At 38.8% G+C, this 23,774-nt stretch overlaps 1 protein-coding gene across 1 annotated transcript in view; it reads right to left on the bottom strand.

Moving 5' to 3' along the window:
- Nucleotides 1–22,509, bottom strand: part of sf3a3 (splicing factor 3a, subunit 3) — a 28,205-nt gene extending 5,696 nt beyond the window's left edge. The window contains exons 1-14 of the mRNA XM_073034426.1: nucleotides 22,345–22,509; nucleotides 21,029–21,076; nucleotides 19,120–19,172; nucleotides 18,463–18,568; nucleotides 17,714–17,786; nucleotides 14,553–14,644; nucleotides 12,166–12,248; nucleotides 10,377–10,515; nucleotides 8,626–8,694; nucleotides 7,558–7,625; nucleotides 7,342–7,446; nucleotides 4,190–4,259; nucleotides 2,113–2,277; nucleotides 714–824 (exon numbers count right to left, since the gene is read on the bottom strand). Coding sequence (XP_072890527.1) covers nucleotides 714–824; nucleotides 2,113–2,277; nucleotides 4,190–4,259; nucleotides 7,342–7,446; nucleotides 7,558–7,625; nucleotides 8,626–8,694; nucleotides 10,377–10,515; nucleotides 12,166–12,248; nucleotides 14,553–14,644; nucleotides 17,714–17,786; nucleotides 18,463–18,568; nucleotides 19,120–19,172; nucleotides 21,029–21,076; nucleotides 22,345–22,440 — 1,278 coding nt within the window. The 5' untranslated portion in view covers nucleotides 22,441–22,509. The remainder of the gene's footprint in view (nucleotides 1–713; nucleotides 825–2,112; nucleotides 2,278–4,189; nucleotides 4,260–7,341; nucleotides 7,447–7,557; nucleotides 7,626–8,625; nucleotides 8,695–10,376; nucleotides 10,516–12,165; nucleotides 12,249–14,552; nucleotides 14,645–17,713; nucleotides 17,787–18,462; nucleotides 18,569–19,119; nucleotides 19,173–21,028; nucleotides 21,077–22,344) is intronic.
- Nucleotides 22,510–23,774: the final 1,265 nt, after the last annotated feature.

Raw genomic sequence — 23,774 nt, 5'->3', positions numbered from 1 at the left:
GCTAAGTTCTATAAAAAGCAATATGTTCAATCATTGTGGATTGGTAGATGCTCCTGCTTTTATCTCCTCACTTCTCTCCAAATATTTTCTACCAAACCTTGTGTGTGTAAGTAAAAATGTCCTCTCTGCAGGTACTAACTTGCACTGGGGCAAAGCATTACAGCAATAGCTTGCATGGACAGAATATCCATTAAATGGACTGGGTGAAAAAACAAACCTCACTTTAGCGATAGCTTCCCTGGGCACATCTACAGACTGGACACAGTGAGTGGCCTCCTAAGGAGATACTTAAATAAAAAATGAGTAAACCAGCTTTTAACAATCTGACAGTCATTAACACTTGAGTCAGATGTCACCAGCTTACAACGGGGTCAAAGTGGCACATGGTACAACACACATTTATTATTGTGATCCTTAAGGAGAGGATTTCCTGATCTCAACTTTGTAGCTCTGTACAACTTAAAGCAAGGGCTGGGATCACAGAAAATAAAAAGAGGCCATTCCATATTCTAACAGCATAAAATACCAAACTAACTTGCCCATCTCAAAAAAACCACAAAGGAGAATTCATTGATTACAAAATATTTAAACCAACTCACTACTCCTTTTTGGGGAATTAATACAACTAAAGGAAGTAAAGTAAAAATTGGATTTTAGAAATGCATTTTAGAATAACATAAAAGTTTACAGACAGAGGTGAAATTATCACTTACAGCAAAGTGGCGTTGGAATGCTTTGGGTCCCCTGTAAGTGTAATTACCACAGATTTCACAGTTATAGTTGATATTCAAACCATGCAGCTTATATAACCAGTATGGAATGGGCTGCAAGAGAGAGAGAATAGATAAGAAAATTAAAACTATACTTTCGAAAGACAAAAATGCCTATTGAGATGTACAAAATAAATTAACACTGCCATCTGCTGATGACTTGTAGCACTGCTGACAATTGATCTCAAAGTGAAGAAAAATGGATGCCTAAAACTGACAAGAGCTTAAAGCAACCAGGACCAAAGGTAGAATGTGAAAATTCTATTTCCCACTCCCATTCTGACATTAGTCCACAGCCTCCTCTACTGCCACAATAAGACCACACTAGGTTGGAGGAGCAACACCTTATATAGTCTGGGGAGCCTCCACCCTGATGGCATGAACACTGATTTTGTGAACTTCCATTAATTGCCCCCCCTCCTCTTCGTCACCGTTCCCCATTCCCTCTCACACCTTCTCTTCTTACCTGCCCATCACCTCCCTCTGGTATCCTCTCCCTTCCCTTTCTTCCATAGTCTTCTGTGCTCCCCTATCAGGATCCCCCTTCTCCAGCCTTTATCTCTTCAACCAGTCAGCTTCCCAACTCTTTACTTCACCCCGCCCCCCCCCCCCCCCCAGTTTCACCCATCACCTGTCACCTTGTACTTCTTCCTCCCCCTTCCCCAGCTTCTTAATCTGACATTTTCCCCCTTCCATTCCAGTCCTGATGAAGGGTCTCGGCCCAAAACGTCGACTGTTTACTCTTTTCCATAGATGCTGCCTGACCTGCTGAGTTCCTCCAGCACTTTGTGTGTGTTGTGGGTGAGTTCCAGCTTCTGCAGAATTTCTCACATTCGTCAAAGATTCTAGTTGTTTGAACTCAACATTACGTTTCCATGAACATAATTTTCAACAGGAACTTAAATTATTTAAAACTACAGTAAAGGATGTGTGTAGAAAAGGGTTTTAACCAAATTAGGTAAACTATTTCAACGTGGCAGCCTCCTTTATTTGCATTACACTATACCATGACACAATACTAATTCAAGACACACCACTGATCAATTATTAGGTCTTATTATAGTGTGCCATTTTTACTCAATTCATGTAAAATTTTAAGGAATTTGGGTGTGTTTCTCTGGAACTTATACATCAAAATTATTATCCAAAGAATGGTTCAATTTTAAAATCATTCAAGTGGATGAACAGAGGAATTGATAGGAGCACAGAAGGGTAAAGTTGATGAAGATTTACAGAAAATTTGGCATTCTCTCTTGAGTTAAACATCATTTTATAAGTAATCAACTAATTGCAAAAATTAAAATGGCCCAATTAATGGTTTATGATCCTGTCTAAAGCTCACCTTGCCATCCCAACCCAATGGCAGGTTCTTGGGATTGTAGATGATTTCATTTTCCTCATCTTCACTTTCACTTTCACTGATGTGTTCCTCTTCTTCTTCCTCCCGCTCCTCCCCTGTCCGAGCTTGTTTGCGTTGTACATTTTCTCTGGTGAGCTGTCTCTGTTCCTGTGGTACATGGACAAAAATCTCAGACGGCCACAAATACTTTGCTGTACTAAAATAACAGAACTAATTTGTTCAGTTTACCAAACTTAAGATTTTTGTTGTGAATGTACATGTTCAACCATCATATATAACATTAGGAAAGAAGCAATATAGTGTCTACAGATTATTAAATATTATAAGCTTAATGTATCTCTATAATGTTCACCAGGGAGGAGATGATGGACATGCAAATGAGTAGGTCACATGGAAATATTTGCATGCTTGGAGGAGCTTCAACTTAAGTGGTAAACAAGGTTTCCTAAGACCTGATGTAATCTGAACTGTGACAACAGGTTTCTTTTATTGGGGTATCCTTCATAAACAAGTGTTTTTTTTTCAATATAGCAGTTCCAAAGTAGTTTTTAACAATAATATCTACACTTTAATTTTGTTAAATCAGTTATCAGTTACTGTGGAGAGTATTCTAACAGCAACATCACCGTCTGGTATTTTAGTGTGGTGTTGCTACTGCACAGGATCGAAATATGCTGCAGAGAGTTGTAAAATTAGTCAGTCTCATCAAGGGCACTAGCCTCTGTAGTATCCAGAACATCTTCATAGAGCGATGCCTCTAAAAAGCAGTGTCCATCAAGGACCCCCATCGCCCACTATCACCAAGGGCATATCTTTCTCTCATTGGTACCATCAGGGAGGAGGTAAAAGAAGCCTGAAGACACACAGTCAACGATTCAAGAACAGCTTCTTCCTCCCTGCCATCGGATTTCTGAGTGGACATTGAACCCATGAAAACTACCTCATTATATTTTTGTTTCTATTTTTGCACTACTTATTTAATTTAACTATTTATACACATACACACACTTACTGTAATTCAGTTTTTTCCTATTATGTATTATACTGCTGCCGCAACCAATTTCCCAACATATTATGATGCTATTAAACCTGATTCTAATTTCTCAAATACAGAAAATGTGCTCAAAGACCAAAGACCACAAACCTGCCTCACTATCACACATTCCTTGGGCAGGATGCCTGGCCCAGGATCATCGTTAGCAAACATCTGTCTCATACCCTCTTCCTAGAGCAGAGACCTAAGATCTGGCTAACAACCATTTCCAAACATTTTGCAAATGCTCTGACAGTATTAAAAAGAGATCAGAATTTTGCATTTCATTTGTTCTACAAGAGCAATCATTTAAAAAAAAACACTTCCATCATTTTTTTTGATGCAAGTGCAAGATGTGATGTAGATCAGCTTTTTTATTATACAACTCACTTATACAATTATTTCTAAAAAGAGTAACTTTGATCCACCAGGAAAAAGCAAGCATCCATGTAGATGTTACTAAAAACAAATGGTCCTTTCCTGTGCTGCTGAGCTTAGAGATATTGGGAGCCAGGTTCAAAGCTCATTGAAAGTGGCTACACAAGTCAAGAAGGTAGTTAAGAAGGCTTATGGAATGCTTGCTTTTATTAGTCAAAACACTGAGTTCAAAAGTCAAGAGGTTATGCTGCAACTTTATAAAACTCTGGATAGGTCACATCGGGAGGTTTGCATACAGTTCTGGTCGCCCCACCATAGGAAGGATGTTGAGGCTTTGGAGAGGGTGCAGAAGAAGTTTACCAGGATGCTGCCTGGTTTAGAGAGCACGTGCTATCGCGAGAGGCTGGGCAAACAGGTTGCTTTCTCTGGAGCAGCAAAGGTTGAGGGGAGATCTGATAGAGGGTTACAAGATAATGAGAGCTATAGATAGAGTGGACAGAGAGTATCTGTTTCTCAGGATTGAAATGCCTAATACCAGAGGACATGCATTGAAGGTGAGACGGGGTAGGTTTGAAAGGAATGTGAGGGCCATAATAAAACTCTCCCCTATCAGAAAGGTCAGACAAACAATAGATTCAGTCATCTTACCCCAAGAATCTCTATGTATTCATAGACTTGAGCTTCAAGGAAAGCAATTTCTTTGTTGCGTTCTGAATCCCTGCAGTTGGGGTGGGAGGGTAGCGGCCGAAGAACGAAGGAATGGAACACAAACATATTATTGAAGCAGATGAAAATGAATCAATTCAGTACAGAAAGATCACCTTTTTTTTTAAATAAAATGTTGAACATTTAGAATATTCATCTGAACTGCTGCTATGGTTCAATTTTCAATTCTTTTAAGGCATGTAATTATATAACACTTTCTCTCTTATCTCTAATTCTACCATATGCACATAATATTCCACAGCAGTTCCAATTCATTAGCTTTTGTTCCAATTAAAATAACAATTACAGGCATGAGGAAATTAATTACTCTTTTTTCCAGTTCATGCAATGCACACTACTAGTCTGATACAGTATAGATATTTACTTAGTGATATAGCGCAGAGTAGGCCTTTTGAGCCATGCCACCCCAGTAACCCCCGAGAAACCCGATTAACCCTAACCGAATCACGGGACAATTTATAATGACTAATTAACATAGCCAGTATGTGTTTGGACTGAGGAAGGAAACCGAAGGACCTGGAGAAAGCCCACGCATTCCACAGGGAGGTCATCCAGAGACTCCTTACAGACCAGGGCCGGAACTGAACTCTGGAACACCCTGAGCTGTAATAGCGCTGAGCTAACCGCCACGCTACTGTTGCGCCCATTTCACAGAGACGTTTTTCAACTTATTAACTGCGAGGGCTTTGGTGACACAGCATGCTCTAATTTTCAAGGGGTTTCCATCATGGTTTCATTTTAAGGCTTTCTAGATTTGGAAAGCAAAATGTGCTGAACCTATTGTGTTACCTGAATCTATGTATTGTAGCACACAGAAATGGTATCATGCCATCCAAATATCATATAAACATATCAAACGTTCACCTGTTGATCCACTGAAACAGCAGGTTCGATAACAATTGGCACTTCCAACTGAAGTGTAATAACATCATGCTTATATCAAATATGTGAAGAGTTAGCTTATACAGAAACTTCCGAATATTACGTTCTTAGCTTATCATGATGAAATAGAGCCGACTCCACCATTTCTGTGGTAGAGGAACATTAGGAACCAAAAACCCTGCAACAGATCAGCCCTATGCTCCCTCTTTGTGTGACAAGATTATCGTTTGGCTGTGAAGTGTCCAAACAAAAAAAAATGTCTGCCAACAACTGGTTTACTAGCGCAAGCTACTTCACAGTATTCAGTCTTAGCAACACTGTATCGATATCACATCAGGAGCAAAAGAGTATTCAATAGAAACTGGGGAAAATATTCCAAAAATTATCAAATATCATTGATCCGAATCACTAATTCTGTTTCTCTCTGCACAGAATCTGCCTACCACAAGTACATCCAGCTTTGTGCTTTTAATGTTTAATTTACAAGATATAGTAGGGTTGCTGGTTTACTGACCTTTACCATAGCAAGCAGACAAATGAACATAAACACAAAGATCACAGCTGCATTTCTCTAAATACAGCAGAGCTATTCTGGTTGTGTCTGAACTCTTTGTTCAACAAGCTTTCTTGGTGAGGTAGAAGGTAACTGTAGATCTAGTAGGCCTGGTGGGAAACTGATGGGATCAGACCGTGTACCCATTTTACACAATTGATTTTACTTTCCAATGAAGTCAACAGAAACTAAAAATGAGGTAGGGATTAAAACAAGTACCCTTCCAATTCTGTCAAATACACTGGAAGGCGTTATTAAAACTACCTACACTTCAGTGACCATGAACTATTTCATTAGAAGACTTAAGAGCAAACAGAAAAAGGCCGTGAGAAGCAGCACTTACAAACACAAGAGATTCTGCCGACACTGGAGATCTACAGTAACACATGATGCTGGAGGAGCTCAATAGGTCAGGCAGTTGTCTATGGAGAGGAATGAACAGTCGCTATTTCAAACAGAGACCCTTCATTGGGACAACTGTTTATTCCTCCATAAATGCTGCCCGACCTACTAAGTTCCTTTCAGTATTTTATGTGTGTCATTCAACATTCACAATGCTCAGGGCAAAATATGGAATGATAGACGAAGTCAAAGCAAAGGGCAGATATCATATCCAAAACTGTAAGGTTTTATTTTTGGCATTATGTTACATGCTGTAAGGATTCACTGCTAAGGTAATGGCTTCTCTGTAATGATTCATTGCTAAGGCTAATGAAATGGTTTCTCTGTAATGTTCACTGTTGAGGTAACAGTTTCTCTGTAGCAGCAATGCCTGGGTTATGGCTGGAGATAACAGAACTGTGGCATTCATGTTAGCCAATCAGGATTTTGTTGCTCTGTCTTGTGAATCTGGAAGATTTTTGGCGGGCTTTTGCCGGGGAGAGATGAGGAGAGAAGACGCGAATGGAGAGAGTTGGTAGACCGCCGGACGGGGTGGACTTGGAGCGAGGGTCCAAAGGGCAGCTACGATCGGAGGAGGTCGATGGTGGACAATCAACTTATCAGTGAGCTCCACCTTTGCGCAACAGACTGCTTAATAAGATTGGGCCCTTTTCTTTCTTTTTTCTCGTTTCTTTACTAACCATATAGTCAAAGTAAGAATTATAAAGCTTAATTGTTTAATCGCATATCGTGTATTGTTATTTTGGGGTACTGATTTGTAACAGGGGACACATTGTGCAGCATCCACCCAAATGAGATTTCTTAAGTTTGGCCGGGCTGAGGGTTATCAACCCTATATTAAGCCACTAGCCGAAGCGAGAGTTACAATTATAAATGGCATATAGAGATATGCAAACTTCTTTAAGATGAAGTGGCTTAATTGATTAATGGAGACCGAGGCATCCCCTGTTTGCGCAGAATCTTCTGTTTCCATTAGATGTGCAATAATGATGCTACAATTGCTCATCACACGGATGAGTGACGCAAAGGAAAACCCTTCACTGCTGTTTGCCATACAGTTATCATGGCTAATGAATCACCTGCCTGGAAGTGATAAAGGAAACAAGATTCAGATAGAAAGGTCTGTTGTTTATAAAAATAATTTTTTTTTTTGATGATACATGTTAAATCTACAGAGAAACTTGGCAGTATGGCCTTTACACACTAACATAAATATCAATTTTGATATTTTACTAACTTTTTAGTGCCTTTGGATTTAGATTTTGCGAACAGCGAGGGATCTAGTGCCTCCAAAGATTTCCCTTTGGTGCTGAATAAACGCTGAGCTCTTTCCTCTAAGGTTCTGAAAAAAAGGATCAATTTTAATACATTTCACAATCTTAAAGTACTCTGACTTAAAAACATAAAAATTAGGTTATTTGTTTCCCCCATAAGTTTTTATCCGAACACTTACCCTCCACATTTCAGACCTAAAGCCATCAAAGCAGATTTCAATCTGTCCAGCCCCAGGGAAGCCAATTCCTGACATTTCAAGATAACAACAGTTATGAAAACCATCTAACACAAAAGGTTATCACATAAAGTGTGTCCTTATAATTAACATTAATATAATAACACAAATACAAGACAATTGAAATAAATGGATCATTTTCAAGCCTGGCTGTAATCAATGGGTTGTATGGAATGGATCCAGGGCTCCGGCTGTGTTAATTACTTAAATGAAAGGTCCAAGGGTAATATAGCCAAGCTTGCTAACAAGTCAGACTTCAGGGGCATTCAGACTGCAACATGGTTCCAAAGTGTGTGTTACAGCAGAAGGCATGTTAGGAGAGCTTTTTAGAAGATAGCAGAGTGTATTGTGGAAAAGTATGGGATTTTTCATTTTGATGGTTTTTTAAAAAAATTATATGAATATAAATGTTGCTCAGTGGGATTGTATTTTATGCACGCTGATGAATCAAAGTTGCCGTGCAGGTACAACACATTGGCAAAAGTCAAACGTTACATCGGGTCATTCTTGCAAACGTCAGAGGAGAAAAGCAAATTGCTTCTCAAGCTGAAGAATCTCGAAGCAGGGAAACATGGTTTCAGCACACCTAGCACTACAATGGGTAGAAATTCATCAGAGATCTGAGGGATAAGTGTTTCCACACAGAGGGTGGTAAATTTGCAGTGAACTAACAGAGGAAGTAGGACAGGCAGATCCTGTTATAATCTTTTAAAGACATTTGGAAAGGCAGTTAGATAGAAAACAAGTAGAGGGATATGGACCCAAAGCAAACAAATGGCCTCTGAAGTAGAAAGGAAATAATTTAGGAATCTACATAAATAACCAAGGTATGAACCATGTAATTGTGTAAACATTTCAATATTTTCATTAATGGGTTGAAAATTAAAGTTTTAAACTATCAAACCATTTAAGGACATTAACTATGGCTCTACCAAACACATTCCAACTCAATATATTTCAAATTATGTAACCTTTAGACTAATCAAAAAAGGAATAATTAAAAGAACCTACTTCCCAAGATGAAAAAGCTGACAAATCTAAGTGAGCTCCCGCATGAGTCAAGGCACTGCTGGTCTCTTTCTGTCAAAAGAAAAAGCAATTAAGTTCAATCAAACTAAATGATGCTAATATACAAGGTGATCCTAAATTCCTAATGCAATATAAATAGGCTGTAATGCTTGATGACTTTATTCAGATCTTTAAATTGTGTGACAGTTCAATGCACATATTTAATGAAAGAGCAGATCAAAGTAATATTTAGACTGTAAAGTGAAAAAATATATAAATATCATGTTCCAGGTCTCAGCTTTGTGAAAACATTCAAGCTTATATAATGCTGTACAGGTGCCCCCCGTTTTTCGAACATTCGCTTTACGACAGCTCGCTGGTTATGAAAGACCTACATTAGTACCTGATTTCGCTAACCAAAGAGGATTTTAGCTTTTATGAGAAAAAAGACGCCCGCTTTATATGTGTGTTTACCCCGAGAAAGACTACCATGACCGTGAAGCCTTGTGTGGGCAGTTGTGTGCGCATACGTGTACGTGTCGATTTTTTTTCTCCAAATCGATTTCAGCTTGCTGTCTTCCCGATTTTGATAAGTGAAACTAGGCCGTACATAAAATATTTCTACTTTATATAGGCTGTATATTTATCATACCATTCCTGCGTTTACTATATGTTCGTGTTATTTTAGGCTTTATGTGCTATTTGGTAGGTTATTTTTTGGGTCTGGGAACGCTCAAAAATTTTTCCCATATAAATTAATGGTAACTGCTTCTTCGATTTATGACATTTCGGCTTTCAAAAGGTTTCATTGGAACGCTCTACTTTCAGATAGCGGGGGAAACCTGTACTAAAATTATTCATGTCGACATGGAATTTTGACCCCCTCCTCCTACTCATCATAAAACTAATAAGTTTTACCATGACTTGTTTGCCTCTCAATGATTACTCCATTGACTTTCTAGATCAAGCTTATAATTTTATAAGATTTCTGGAAGAGCACATATAAATCAAATTAGCCTTAAAGTATAAAATACTACAGATGCTACACACCTGAAATATACACAAAAGTTCCAGGAAAACACTCAGCAATCACACAGCATTTTGGAGGAACAATTTATCCTTCACGTCACCAGTGACTTATTTTTTTAAGTTCTAATGAAAAGTTTTCGACTTAAAATGATGCTTAAATTTCTTAAAAAGATCTGTGAAATGGTTTATAGAAATGCTATTGTTTTCCTTCTTAATTAACTTGGTACTGGCTGTGGAAAGTGAATAGGACAGAAAAGAGTTGGAGAGGAGTCTAATCAGTTCTTACTGATCTTTAATAGGCACCAGAGAGGAAAAAAAGGAATGAACTTTAATGTAATACAATCAGTAAACTCCTCCACAAACCCCACTGGACTAACAGTACTAGGGCAAAATGATACTCCAGATTAGGATTGTTTGGAGACAATGTTTGTGTGGCAACAAGTTACTGTACATTAACTGTTTCATTTTTCTGGCATTTTGTCATTTTGACTACAAACATTATATTGCAAATGGTGAATGTCAGAGCTGTATTTTTCTCCCAGCTAATGTTTAATGGCTTGCTCGGGACATCTAACACATTTCAGTAGGCTAGATGTAAATGACAAACACAAAAACAAAATTGATATAGATTTGCCTTGTAGCAGTTAAGTGAAGTTGGCACAAAAAGTCACACAGGTATGTGTCTTTGCAAATAATACTGAGAGAATAACTGAAATATCACATACTGGCCAGCCAGGAAAAGTGCCATTTTCCCATTTCTTCTCAAAGTCATTTTGTATTTTTCCGAATAGCTCATTCTGATCCAATAAAGGCTTCACTCGATCTCCGTAATCCTGGAGATAATCCAGCAACATTTCCAGGTACCTAAAGCAATTACAAACTACCCTTAAGAGTTTTTATCTAGGTATTTATGTCTTTTAACGTATAGTGACTTTATATATAATAAAACACGGGGTGACTTAGTTAAAACAAAACAAGGCACTTGGTTAAGGAGCACTTACATGATTTAAACAACTTTAAATGATTTTAAGTGAAATAAGTTATGAATCTCAATTTCAATTTTTAAGTTAACTTGTCAAAAACAATTCACTTAAAACCTCCTCTAACCATTATAAAGTGCCAGAACAAAACTTCTAGATACTGACACTTGGATTGCTCAAAAAACTTATACTCAACACATCATGCTCCCCAATTTTCTGCACTGTGAAGGAAAAGAATTGAATACATTTCTTTTAAAATATATCAATATAAATTTACAGAGTGGTGTTTGTAGGAAACAAAATTTGTCTGAAACTAGATCAACTATTAGCAGAAAGGAAAGCATACTGACTCATATTGCCAAGTACGTGATTTGTGTTTCAAATTGTGAAAAATTTGTTTATCAGTTATGAAAGTATAATTTTCTAAACATTTTCAAATTACAATGCAACAAGTTAAAATGCCTCCTATTATTTTCTAGAAGCTTGCAATCAAAAGCAATTAACACAGAATCGGATTAAAATCAAGGGTATTTCAGGACACAAAAGAAAGAATTTTCAGCTATATCATACCATTGACTCATAGTTTACTTCATAATTAGTTAATTTGAGCCGGGGTGTCTTGTAAGGAAGGTAATCACTTGATTGATTTAGATACAGCGTGAATAGGCCCTTCTGGTCCTTGGTGCCGCACCAAAGTGAAGCTAGAAGCCACACCATTGGCTTAAAGGCTTGAGAGGATCTGAAGTATAAAACAACTATCCTCTAGGGTTTATTGAACATCCTTCAATTAATTTTCAGGAGATGATATAAATAAAAAAAATATTGTTAACTCAAACTGATGATAGAACAAATAAAAGTAATTGTTCTGCTTCTAATTGTTCTTTCCATGTTTTGTCTGCAGTTCATTTTATTAAAACATCACTTCCTGCGTGGGTTAATTCATACTTCAGCTTGAAGCATACACTGTACAAAGACATCGATCTCCATCCACTCCTTATTTGCCCATGAAACAGCAATACCTTTTCAGAAGGTTTTCTGAATAAAAACCCTAAAGGAAGCTTCTGGCTTGGGTTACTTTTGAGAAGGTGTTTAACTCCCTCCGTTCCCTGCTTTGTACACAATGCACTGCCAGGGCAGTAGGTGAATGTTGCTTGAAATGGAAACTTCAAGAAAAGGAAAAAGAATATGTGCTTTTGATGAATGACAGCAATTTCGCTCTTCCATTAAACAAACTGCTTAAAATTCCAATAATGTCATTTCTACCTTAAAAACTCGAGCACTACAAATGCATTATTCCATGAGGTCAGAATGGAGCCCTATATATAAAATTAAACAAATGTACAAGAATGTCAACACTTATGAATTGTTATTCAGCTCCTTGTTATTCAGGTCAGTTATTAATATGCTGCTAGGAAATGAGTTTTGATTTAATAAAATGCTTGCCTCTTACATCAGAAGAAAGTGATAGCTAACTTGAGGAGTATTTATAGTCCGAACAGAGGGGCGAACATTTATATAAAAACTGACAACTTACCGCTTATATTCTGCGTTTTTCTTTTCTTTTGGAATATCAAAAAGTTGATCAAATGTAATTAAGTAGGTAATATAATCACATTTCTAGAAAACAAATATTTGTTATAGTCATTTCTGATACGACATGATAACAAAATAGTTACTTTTATGCTGATAACACTGCTATTTTATCAGAAAGCATCAGCTGATTGTGAAACAACCTTGGTAAAACAGACTGAACTTCTGGCCATGCTTTACTGAATTCTAAAGAGTACTTTATCTCAGATCCAAAAATACTGCATGTGGTTTATGTGCATTATTGCAATCTTCAGAATATTAGTGTAAAATTATTTAGTTTACTTAAGGCAGGTGTTCCTAACCTGGGATCCACGGACCTCTTGGTTAATGGTAGGGGTCCATGACATATAAAAGGTTGGAAACACCTGGCTTAAGACTTGATTCTGTCTCGAGACCTGTGACTAGTGGAGTGACACGGGGTCAGTGCTGGGACCTCTTATTAATTATTTATATAAATTATTTGAATATGAATGCACACGGTATGATTAGCAAGCTTGCTGATTTTTCTAAATTAAGGGGTCTTGTTGATAGTGAATCGGGTTACAATGAATTGCAAAGAAAGCCTGATCAGTTAGGGAGAGGGGCTGAGGAATGGCAAGTAGATTTCAACTTAGATGAGTGTGAGGTGATGTATTCTGGATAGTCAAACTGGGGTAGGACTTACAAAGTGAATGGAGGGGCACTGATGATTTTTTTGGAACAGAAGTACCTGGGAGTACAAGGGCATTGTCTGCTGAAAATGGCCACACAAGTACACACGGCTGTGAAGAAAGTGTTTAGCATGCTAGCTTTCAACAATTAGGGTATCAAGTTCAGGAGAAATAAATTATGTTGAGTTACACAATTTGTTGCTGAGGCCGCACTTGGAATATTATGTACAGTTTTAGGCACCCTGTTATAGGAATAACGTTGTCAAGCTGGAGAGATTGCAGAAGAGATTTGAAGATGCTGTCTGGACTAGGAGGACTGAGTTAAGAGAGGGAAGTCGTCCAAACTGAATTGGTTATTTCCTGGAGTGCAGAATGGGGGATGACCTCACAGAAGTTAACAAAATCATGAGAACTATGGATAAGGCGGATGGTCATAGAATTTTCCCCAGGGTTGAGGAGTACAAAACTAGAGGAACATAAATGAGAGATTTAAGAGATCTGAGAATTAACTTCTTTGCAGAGAGGGTAGTGAGCACCTGGAATGAGCTACCAGAGGAAGTGATTAAGGTGAGTGCAGTTGCAACATTTGAATAGATACATGGATGGGAAGGAACTTGGAGGATTATAGAGCAAACATGGGCAACAGGTGCTATCAGGAAGGATGCAGTGGTCGGCATGGACTAGCTGGGCCAAAGGGCCTGTTTCCGAGCTGTATTACTTCACGACTTTGAATAGCTATCAACCGAGAGTGAATCAAAACTCTAAATAGGGATAGAACCACTTGCCACCAGAGGGAGCAATAATAACATTTCAAGAAGTACTTTGGCCACAAATTAACTACTTTCCTATATGTGATTTAACTTTTTTTATTTGTACACATGACAGAGATATTGCGTACACATGACAGAGATATTGCATTATTTTCAAAACCCTTCCAGGGACACTAATGACTCTGTATCCAATGATGACGAAGTGTAAATTATTAAATCACAGAATCTTACATTTGTTTCATAAAGGTCATTTATTTAAAGAACATCCAGAAAATGGGGCTTACTTTCCAATAAACAAGTCCCCTTGCACATTATCCTTTTAAAAAAAAAACTAAAACATTGAAATCAATCCACAGATTGGCTCAAGTTATGCTAACATTCTGTTTTACTGGTTTTATTCCTTTAATCCCATGAACTACGCACCATGGGACAGTACAGTAGTGTAGTGGTTAGCACAACGCTTTACAGTGCCAGTGATATAGGTTCAATTCCCGCTGCTGCCTGTAACGAGCTTGTACGTTCTCCCTGTGACCGCGTGGGTTTCCTCCAGGTGCTACGGTTTCCTCCCACAGTCCAAAGATGTACCAGTTGGTAGGTTAATTGGTCATTGTAAATTGTCTCATGATTACATTGGGGGATTGTTGCTGGGTGGCATGGCTCAAAGGGCAGGAAGTGCCTATTCTGTGCTGCATCTCAATAAATAAACAAACCCACTCTCATCTAAACGTGAAATGTCCAGGCAGCACAAACTTCAATTTTCTCGCTTGTGGGGAAACTTTCAGTACAGTGTCTTTATAAATGATCACCTTTATGGAGAACTGTTGGACAAGATCCATCGAGAGATAAACAGAAGCACCAAGATTTTTGACTACTACAGCACCACTAAACTTCCTCATCCTTATGCAACTTACCTCTGAGCCTTTCAGGTTAATATATTTAAGATAGCAGTCATGAAGATCAAGGTAGCGTCCATATCCTTCCTCATCTGTGAACTCAACTAGATCTACAAAAAGAAATTGGATTTAATTTCTATTTGCATTTCAATCACAATCAAGGAAAAGCTTATTATGAAGTAATGATGTTAAAACAGTCACTGTTATTTTCACAAAGATTGGTGGGTTATGAAATGAGCTAGCAACAGAAGTAGTAGGGGAAGGCAAGATTACAACATTTAAACAACTTCTGGACAATTCATGAATAGGAAAAGTTTAGAGCAGGGGTTCTCTCTACCTGGAGTCCACAGACCTCTCAGTTAATGGTAGGGGTGCACAGCATAAAAAAGGTTGGGAACTTTTGTTTTAAAGGAGTATGGGCCACATGCAGGCAAATGGGCCTTGCTCAGGAAGACATCTTGATAAGCAAGGATGGATTAGTCCAAAGAGCCTATTCCCATGCTATAAAACTATAATACTATGATACCAGAGAGGAATTTAAAAGTAATTTCACAATATTAAAAGGTGGAAAAATTTGTTAAAATATATTATGTGAAAATTATTTCATCATAATTTTACATGCCATAACTAGTCACCATGACATTCACAACATCCTTACAGTTGCACAAAGTCCATAGGTAAACCACACAATATTTTTAATGGTGTAATCAGCCTATAACTTAATACATAATCTATGCATAGAATCCTTAAAGGGAAGGGGGAGCAGCCAGGAGTCATGATACATATTAGTTTCAATGACATAGCTAGAAACAGATGCGATCTTGAACAAATATAGGAAGCTAAAAAGCAGGATCTCAAGTGCAGTAATCTCTGGATTGCTGCCTGTGCTACGTGCCAGTGAGGGTAAGAATATGATCTTGCAAGTGAGCATGTAGCTGAAGAATTGGTGCAGGGTTTCAAATTTGAGAATCACTGTGATCTCTTCTGGGGAAGGTACACAAGGGACAGGTTACACCTGAACTCAAGAAAGACCAACGTCCTTGCGGGCAACTTTGCCAAAGATGTCAGGAAAGATTTAAACTAGGTTGGCAGGGGGATTGGAATCTGAGTGATAGGTCAGATGATGGAATAGTTGGTGTAAGGATCGATGAAATATAAGGCAGTGGATAGGGCATAAATGGAATCAGCTGGATGGTGTGTCTATTTTAATGCCAGAAGGAACAACGGTGATGAACCTAGAGCACACATGGGTAAGGACATGGAGTTACAATGTTGAGACCATTAGGAGACTTGGCAGTCACAAGGGCTGCTGGATGGTCCAGAGTGTAGATGCTTCAAAAGTGATAGGGAGATAAAAGAGGTGAGGGGGTGGCATTGCTTATCAAGGATAGTATCATTGCTGCAGAAAGGATGGACATCATGGAGGGACTGTCTACTGAGTCAGTGTGGATGGAAGAGAAAAACAGGAAGGGAGCAATCACTATATTGGGGGTGTTCTATAGATCCTCCAAAAACAACAGGGCACAGAGGAACAGATCGGTAGGCAGATTTCAGAAAGGTGCAAAAATAACAGGGCTGTTGTCATGAATAACTTCAACTTCCCAAATACTGATTGACACTTCCTTAGTGCAAGAGGTTAAGATGAAGCAGAACTTGTTATGTGTGTCCAGGAAGAATTCCTGACACAATATGTAGGTATGCCAACTAGAAGAGAGCCCGTACTAGATCAGGTATTAGGCAGGTGACAGATCTCTCAGTGGGTGAGAATTTTGGAGATGGTGACCACAACTACTTGACCTTGGTATTGGATGTTCTCCGGGAAATCCACAATGGAAATATGGACATTATTTAGGTTGCCAAGAGAACTGGAATATCTAGTCAAGATGAAGAAAGAAGCACACATAAGGTTCAGGAAGCAAACACTGGATATGGCTCTTGAGAATTATAAAATAGCTAGGAAAAAGCTGAAGAAGAAATTTAGGAGAGCTAGAAAGGGACACGAGGTCTTCACGTGTAGGATTAGGGAAAACTCAAGGTGTTCTACATGTATGTAAAGAACAGCAGGATGACTAGAGTAGGGGGTGGGACCAACCAGGGATAGTAGAAGAAACATGTGGAGTTGGAGACTGTTGAGATAGGAGAGGTCCTTAATTAAGCTTCAGTATTCATCAGTGAGAGGGACTTTGACACTGATTTCACAATCAGTGTAGAACAGGCTAGTATGCTGTAACATGTTGCAGTTAAGAAAGAAGATGCATCTGAGTTTTTGAAAGACATTAGAACAGATAATCCGCAGTACTGGACAGAATATACCATAGGTTACTACAGGAAATAAGAGAAGAGATTGCTGTGCGGTTGACAATGATCCCTGTGTCTTCACTGTCCACTATCTGAAGATTGGATGGTAGCAAATGTTATTTTTTTGAAAATGGGGGTAGGGATAATCCTGGGAATTATTGATTATTGTCCAGTGAGTCTTACTTTAGTGGTAGGTAAATTAGTGGAGAAGATTCTCTGATAGGATTTACAAACATTTGGAAAAACATAGTCTTGTTAGGGATAGTCAGCACAGCTCTGCGAGGGGCAGGTCAAGCCTTCCAAATGGTGGGCATAAACACACTGTTCTCTTCGACAGGCATATGAATGAAAGCTAAATGGAGGGTTTCTGTGGGAGAGAAGGGCTAAGTTGATCTTGGAGTAGGTTAAAAAGCCAGCACAACATTGTGGGCCTAAAGGTCTTTACTGGCTGTAGTGTTGTATGATCTATGTATTAAGTGGGTTCAGACAAGGCATGGTATACAGAAACTGTGTAGCATTTGGAGTTGAAGATGTGATGTGTATACAAATACCATAGGTGGAATAATTTTTGCAGAAGAATTCCATGCAATACACTTGTTGCCTTAAGAGCAATAATTAGTTGCAGGCAATATTTAACAAGGACAGTTATTAGATAATAAAGAATACAAGCCACTATACTTGGATAAATGGAAAAAAGATAATGTTTTAATAGCACTTCATATGTCATTATCGTTAAAAGTAGTCATGCATTTTAAGGTAATTGAGCAACTGGAGACAGTAAAGTATACTGAAATTGACTTTCCCATAGGTTTCAGTGTTAACGCAATGTTACCCATGATTACATTTAAAAAAACGCAGAAACTCAGAACTACGGCACCTACTCTGTGCTTCTTCACTTGGATTATCTCGTGTCTTCATTAACTCCTCAAACTCTACTGACATTGGAATACTTATCTGTAGCAAAGATAAAAAGTCAAATATAATTTATATTGATTAGTTTCAATCAGAAATATGCAATTATCAACAAATATAAAACTTCAACTACTAGGCAGACATTAGTCATTCATAAATTGAAGCTCAAATTCCACCATATCTTCAAATTCATTTACACCATTAATTCAAAATTCAAAGTAAACTTATTATGAAAGTGCATATATGAAATAGGATCTAATGCTTTCCTGGTGTACATGATGAATAAACTCTTCTTAGGCTTATCTGTACACAGCTGGAAGCCCAAGAAGAGGTTTTTTTTTGTCAAAGTACGTACATGTTACCATTGACTGCCTTGAGATTCATTTATTGTAGGCATTCATAGGAAAAATAAATAAATACTATCGGTTCTACAAAATAGTCATAAACGAAGACTGATAACCAATGTGCAAAAGACAAATTGTACAAATAAAAAAAAATACTGAGAGCATGAGTTGTAAAGAGACCTTCACAGTGAGTCACATAACATCAGACCCACCAAGTAACTGACACTTCAACCCCTTTGAATGCTTCAGCAAGCTACTCAGATAACTATCAGCTAGGAATGGGAAAAATATTCTGGCTTCATCAGTGATGGCCACACAACCACTTCAATTGGGAATGAACTTTTTAATAAACTCATTACTCTGAGAGTACGAACCTCATTCGGGTGTTTTCTGTGGAATTCTTTGATCATCTTCAGCCGATTGTAGAATTCTCCAAATTCATTGGGTCCTGAAATAGCATTTAGCTCATCCTTTCTCATACTGCCAGACAAACAAAGCCATTACAAAGTTAAGGACTGTAATATGCACAAAGTGAAGATAAAACAGATAAAGCAGTAAATCCAGTCATCAATACATTGAACAGTTTCTGTCAGGGATCCACAAGCTGGGGTCCATGGAAATGATATTGGACTACGGCACAAAAAAATGTCGGGAAACACTGCTGTAAGATTTTAGTCAGAATACACTATTGAAAATATCTGCTACTCATTCAAACTAAAGAAAATACATTTGTATTATAGAAACAAGATTAAATGTTTTAATTATGATGCAGCTAAACCAAAGGCAGAGTCACATACATCAGTAAAAGTGAATGGCAATAAACGTGAAAACATTTTTTAAAGTGCCATTGGTGGAGAGAAATAATATGCTCATTAATAAATCTGTTTATGCTATTTGGGCAGCAGACATAATATGTAACTTTTTGCCAGTTTCAAGCAAAAAATTCTGGGAAAAGAACTGGAGCTGCATATACCAAGCACTGAAATACTGGATTTACCATCCGAAGATCTTATTTCAGTAACAGCAAATACCTATCTTTATCTTCATACAAGTCTCTTAAGTTTCCAGCCACTTCCATGTATCTCTGGAAAATAAATACATTTCAAAGTATAACATTTTAATCGTGTTTTTAAAAAAAAGAGGACAGTAATCTGTATAAGAAAACAGTTACAACTTTCAAAAGCAGAAGCAAAAAAAATTCTTACAATACCATTTTTTAAAAATTCTTAATTCTTGCATAACTCTTAAAAATAAAAGCTAACATTTACTTGTAGTTTTTAAGTTACTGCAATATTCCATATTTGCTTATCATTAACAAGTCAAATACAATGGACTAGATTTTGAGGAAAACTTTTCCACCCACAATTCAGCACACAACTGCTGGCATTTCTCGGCATAATTGCTAGCAAATTTCAGGATTCCTGTGGAAATACAGAGGCCCTGATCCCATGGAGGTCAGCAGTAAAATAGAAACTTGAAAAATATCAGACCTGCATCAGCAGCAATATGGCCACTCACTTAAATGAAGTCAAGGTTGTATCAGTTCACCATTTACGGTCTCTGCCATTCCAGCTACATTTTGTTGGGTAAATTGTTTATGAAACTCCTCCACAAACCTCTTAAAGTTAGCAACAACCCTCACTCCCACCCTAGCTGTCAATGCTTTTATGTTTTATCATTGAAACATCATGATAAATTGAATAATTAAAAGAAAAAAGTCAATCAAGAATTCAACACTTATAATCATTAATTTAAAAGCATTAAAGGCGAAAAGTTAATTATTATAACTTTTTTTCTTTTCCTTTCCCTGCCATAACTATATAGACTCCAATTAAATGACTAATTATTGAGTGTTTTATGGTACTTGAACTGATTGCCATTTTAATAGATTGTCATGTTTAATATTAATGGGTTATACTGGAATAACAGGAATAAAGACAGCAGGAATAGGCTAAAAGGAGGAAAATCAGGATACAGGAAACACGACAACATCTGCTCCAAAAGAGAACCCTCGCAATAGTTCATTGGATTACACTGATGATTCTTGGTTTGCTTGAGTCAGCAGGACTCATTCCAGTGGAAAAACACATTGAGGAAGGAAAAGGAATGATCTTCCGTTTCAGCTCCCTACTGTTGCCTATCATGTGATCCTTGCAGGTAAACAATGCTTCCATCTCTACTGAAATGTCATGTCGTATTTGAGAGTGGAGCTTCATCAATACCCAAGAAAGCCCATCGCTGAGAAAGAAATTGGACGAGGAACTATTTGGTCCTGTAAAAGAGTACACCAAATCCTTAGATGGTTTACACCAGAAAAAAGTTTTACACTTTTATAAGAGAGCACTGAGACCGTAATTGATTTGAGTTCAGCTGCTACATTCTTCCTATATTGATGTATGATTGCGAGTCATGGACCATCACAAATGCAATGGAAAAAAGAATCAATGGAGCAGAGATGTGGTTCCTCAGGAGAATCCTATGCATATCATATACGGACAAGATAACCAACGAAGAAGTTCTACAGAGAACGTAAACAAAACGTACATTACTTTAAAAAAAATCAGAAAACAGCAATCAAAATTCTTGGACACATCATGCGAAGAGAGACATTGGAACATTTAGTTACGACTGGAAAGTTGGAAGGAAACAGAAGCAGAGGCAGACAGAGAATTAAAATGATAGATGGATTAACATCATGGTTAGAAACAGGGGAGGCAACGACTACAATTCGGAGGGTCAGGGACCATGATGGATGGAGAGACAGGATCGCCCATGCCGAACAGCAAGGCACCTGAATGAATGAAAAGAGCACTTTTACAAATCAGAGTCCAAACAATATGTTTTACAAAAATCTAGAGATCTATACAATGGACTGTCAATGTAAGGACTAAACAGCAGCAATCTTAAAACAACCAGGAAATAAGAAGGGATAGTACTCACATCAAGCACTGCTCTGGCCCGATGATCAGAGTTGATTTGGTCTCGAAGCTAGAAAATAAAATAATTACTTAAGTAAAATCAAGCAAATATTGAAAAAGAAACCCTGGCCCTAGTATCTAAGATGCTCAATAACTGGAGAACGATTTCTTGTTCGGTAAATAAATCACTCCATGTTTCCATGTTTCTAAATGACAACGAAACAAACCTGAATTAATCTTTGTTGTACAAATCAAGCACCTATACCTGAGAAGCAACATTTCTACTCGAAAATTTTGAAATTATAGCATCGGAATACTCAAAGCTACTGATGCAGAAAGAGCAACATTTGCAAACATCAAAAAGGGATGCAACAATTAAGTTTCAGTCTAGAGCACTGAATGAAGATTTCCTGCAATCGCTTATTGCATTTGATCGCCACATGATGAGCAATGAAGTCGACTGAATTGATATATCACTGGGAAAGAGTATTGAAGCCCTTGGACAGGAAGCAATTGTGCGAGAGGGTCTGTTGCACCTCCAACACTTGCTGGTCAGAAATCTGAACGTAGAGGAATCAGCAGATGATTGAGAATTGAAGCCGGATATTAAGAGGGAACAAGCTTTCACAATGGCGGAAGGTAAGTTGATTTACTTGTCTGTGCAACAATTTAGAGATGTCAGAAAAAGTAACAGCTAAGCAGTTGTGGTCCTTAGCTTCCTTAGAAAGGAAGGGTGAAAGTGCGAGGGGAATCGGAGGGACATAATGATCATTGTAAACTAAATGTCACGCTTGAGAGAAAAGAAGAAACCGTGGTATGGGAAGGAACATTAACGTAACCAATTTGACTAAGACAAGGAAACTAGAGTGTAGAACAGAATACAAAAAGCGCAGTAACAAGAATCACTGTCATTGTAGCTCTGTGGTGGGAATAGCCTGAACATTTGTCCTTCAGTTGTCCAGGATTTTGCAGCGTTGGGATAGGAGTGGAGACCCTACAAGTCGGCGTGGAGCCTCCCCTAGGAGGTTGGCAAACTGCCACAAGCTGGGATAGTAAGGGAGGGGGGTGGCGTGGGACTGGGGAGCAGGGGCCGAGGTGCAAGCGGCACGGGACTGGGGGTTCAGGAAGCAAGGGCCGGAGGAAGGAAGCAGAGAGAAATGGCCGAGGGGGTCCTCTCCCGCCTCCCTAGTTTCCACAACACCAACAGGTCCCCGATCGCCTTCCTGATCAGGGGCCGGGTATGCCACTCCGTTCATTCACCGGACTGCCACGACTAAAGAGCCACCTCGGGCCCTGTGAAGGTAGTGTCCAGGGGCAGAACTTCCCTGGATTCCTCACCGTGGATTTCTTCACCATCATCTCCTTCACCATCACATCCATCAGACGTTCCTTCTCCTCATGATAGCGGCGCTGCTGTTCCAGGATGGTCTCCATTGCGACGTCACAGAGACTCGCAGCTTCGAGAACGGACCTCAATCAGCAACGGACCCGCTCACCGATTGGACAGCTGAGCGAACGTGACGTTCCCAGCCCGACAGAAGGTGGGCTTGCTTTAACCTTCCGCGGTTGCTCGGGTTGTGTGAGTAAGTTCCGTTCCGCTGAAGCTTCCCACGAAGAGAAAGTTCTTTATAGTTCCCAACATGGTGAAAATATGGAATAATACTAGGACCATAGGCGGCCATAGCTATGTTTCAACTGAAACGGGCCCCGCCCTCCCAGGAGCCCCCGACTGACATACAAAAATTTAATGCACAGCTCCCAGACGCCACAATATTCTCCTGGTGGTCAGATAGATAGATAGATACTTTATTCATCCCCATGGGGAAATTCAACTTTTTTCCCAATGTCCCATACACTTGTTGTAGCAAAACTAATTACATACAATACTTAACTCAGTAAAAAATATGATATGCATCTAAATCACTATCTCAAAAAGCATTAATAATAGCTTTTAAAAAGTTCTTAAGTCCTGGCGGTTGAATTGTAAAGCCTAATGGCATTGGGGAGTATTGACCTCTTCATCCTGTCTGAGGAGCATTGCATCGATAGTAACCTGTCGCTGAAACTGCTTCTCTGTCTCTGGATGGTGCTATGTAGAGGATGTTCAGAGTTTTCCATAATTGACCGTAGCCTACTCAGCGCCCTTCGCTCAGCTACCGATGTTAAACTCTCCAGTACTTTGCAGGACCGGAGAGAGTACGGTTCCCTGCGAACATGTTTCTAGAAACATAGAAAATAGGTGCAGGAGTAGGCCATTTGGCCCTTCGAGCCTGCACCGCCATTCAGTATGATCATGGCTGATCATCCAACTCAGAACCCTGTACCTGCTTTCTCTCCATACCCCCGATCCCTATAGCCACAAGGGCCATATCTAACTTCCTCTTAAATATAGCCAATGAAGGCTAAGAAGGCTACTTTTCAATGGGAGGAAAATGAAACGCTCCTATCCTACTGGTGCTGAAAAACGGAAAATATTACACAACAAAACAAAACGTCTAAATAGTCTCCCAAAAGTTACAACAAACACGAGGAAATCTGCAGATGCTGGAAATTCAAACAACGCACACAAAATGCTGGTGGAACACAGCAGGCCAGGCAGCATCTATAGGGAGAAGCACTGTCAACGTTTCGGGCCGGGTCCTGACGAAGGGTCTCAGCCTGAAACGTCGACAGCGCTTCTCCTTATAGGTGCTGCCTGGCCTGCTGTGTTCCACCAGCATTTTGTGTGTGTTGTCCCAAAAGTTACATCTTTCTTTGGTCCAGCATCT

Source organism: Hemitrygon akajei, chromosome 32 (genome assembly GCF_048418815.1).
Source record: "Hemitrygon akajei chromosome 32, sHemAka1.3, whole genome shotgun sequence".
Classification (NCBI taxonomy): domain Eukaryota; kingdom Metazoa; phylum Chordata; class Chondrichthyes; order Myliobatiformes; family Dasyatidae; genus Hemitrygon; species Hemitrygon akajei.
This window is presented reverse-complemented; position numbering and strand designations above follow the sequence as displayed.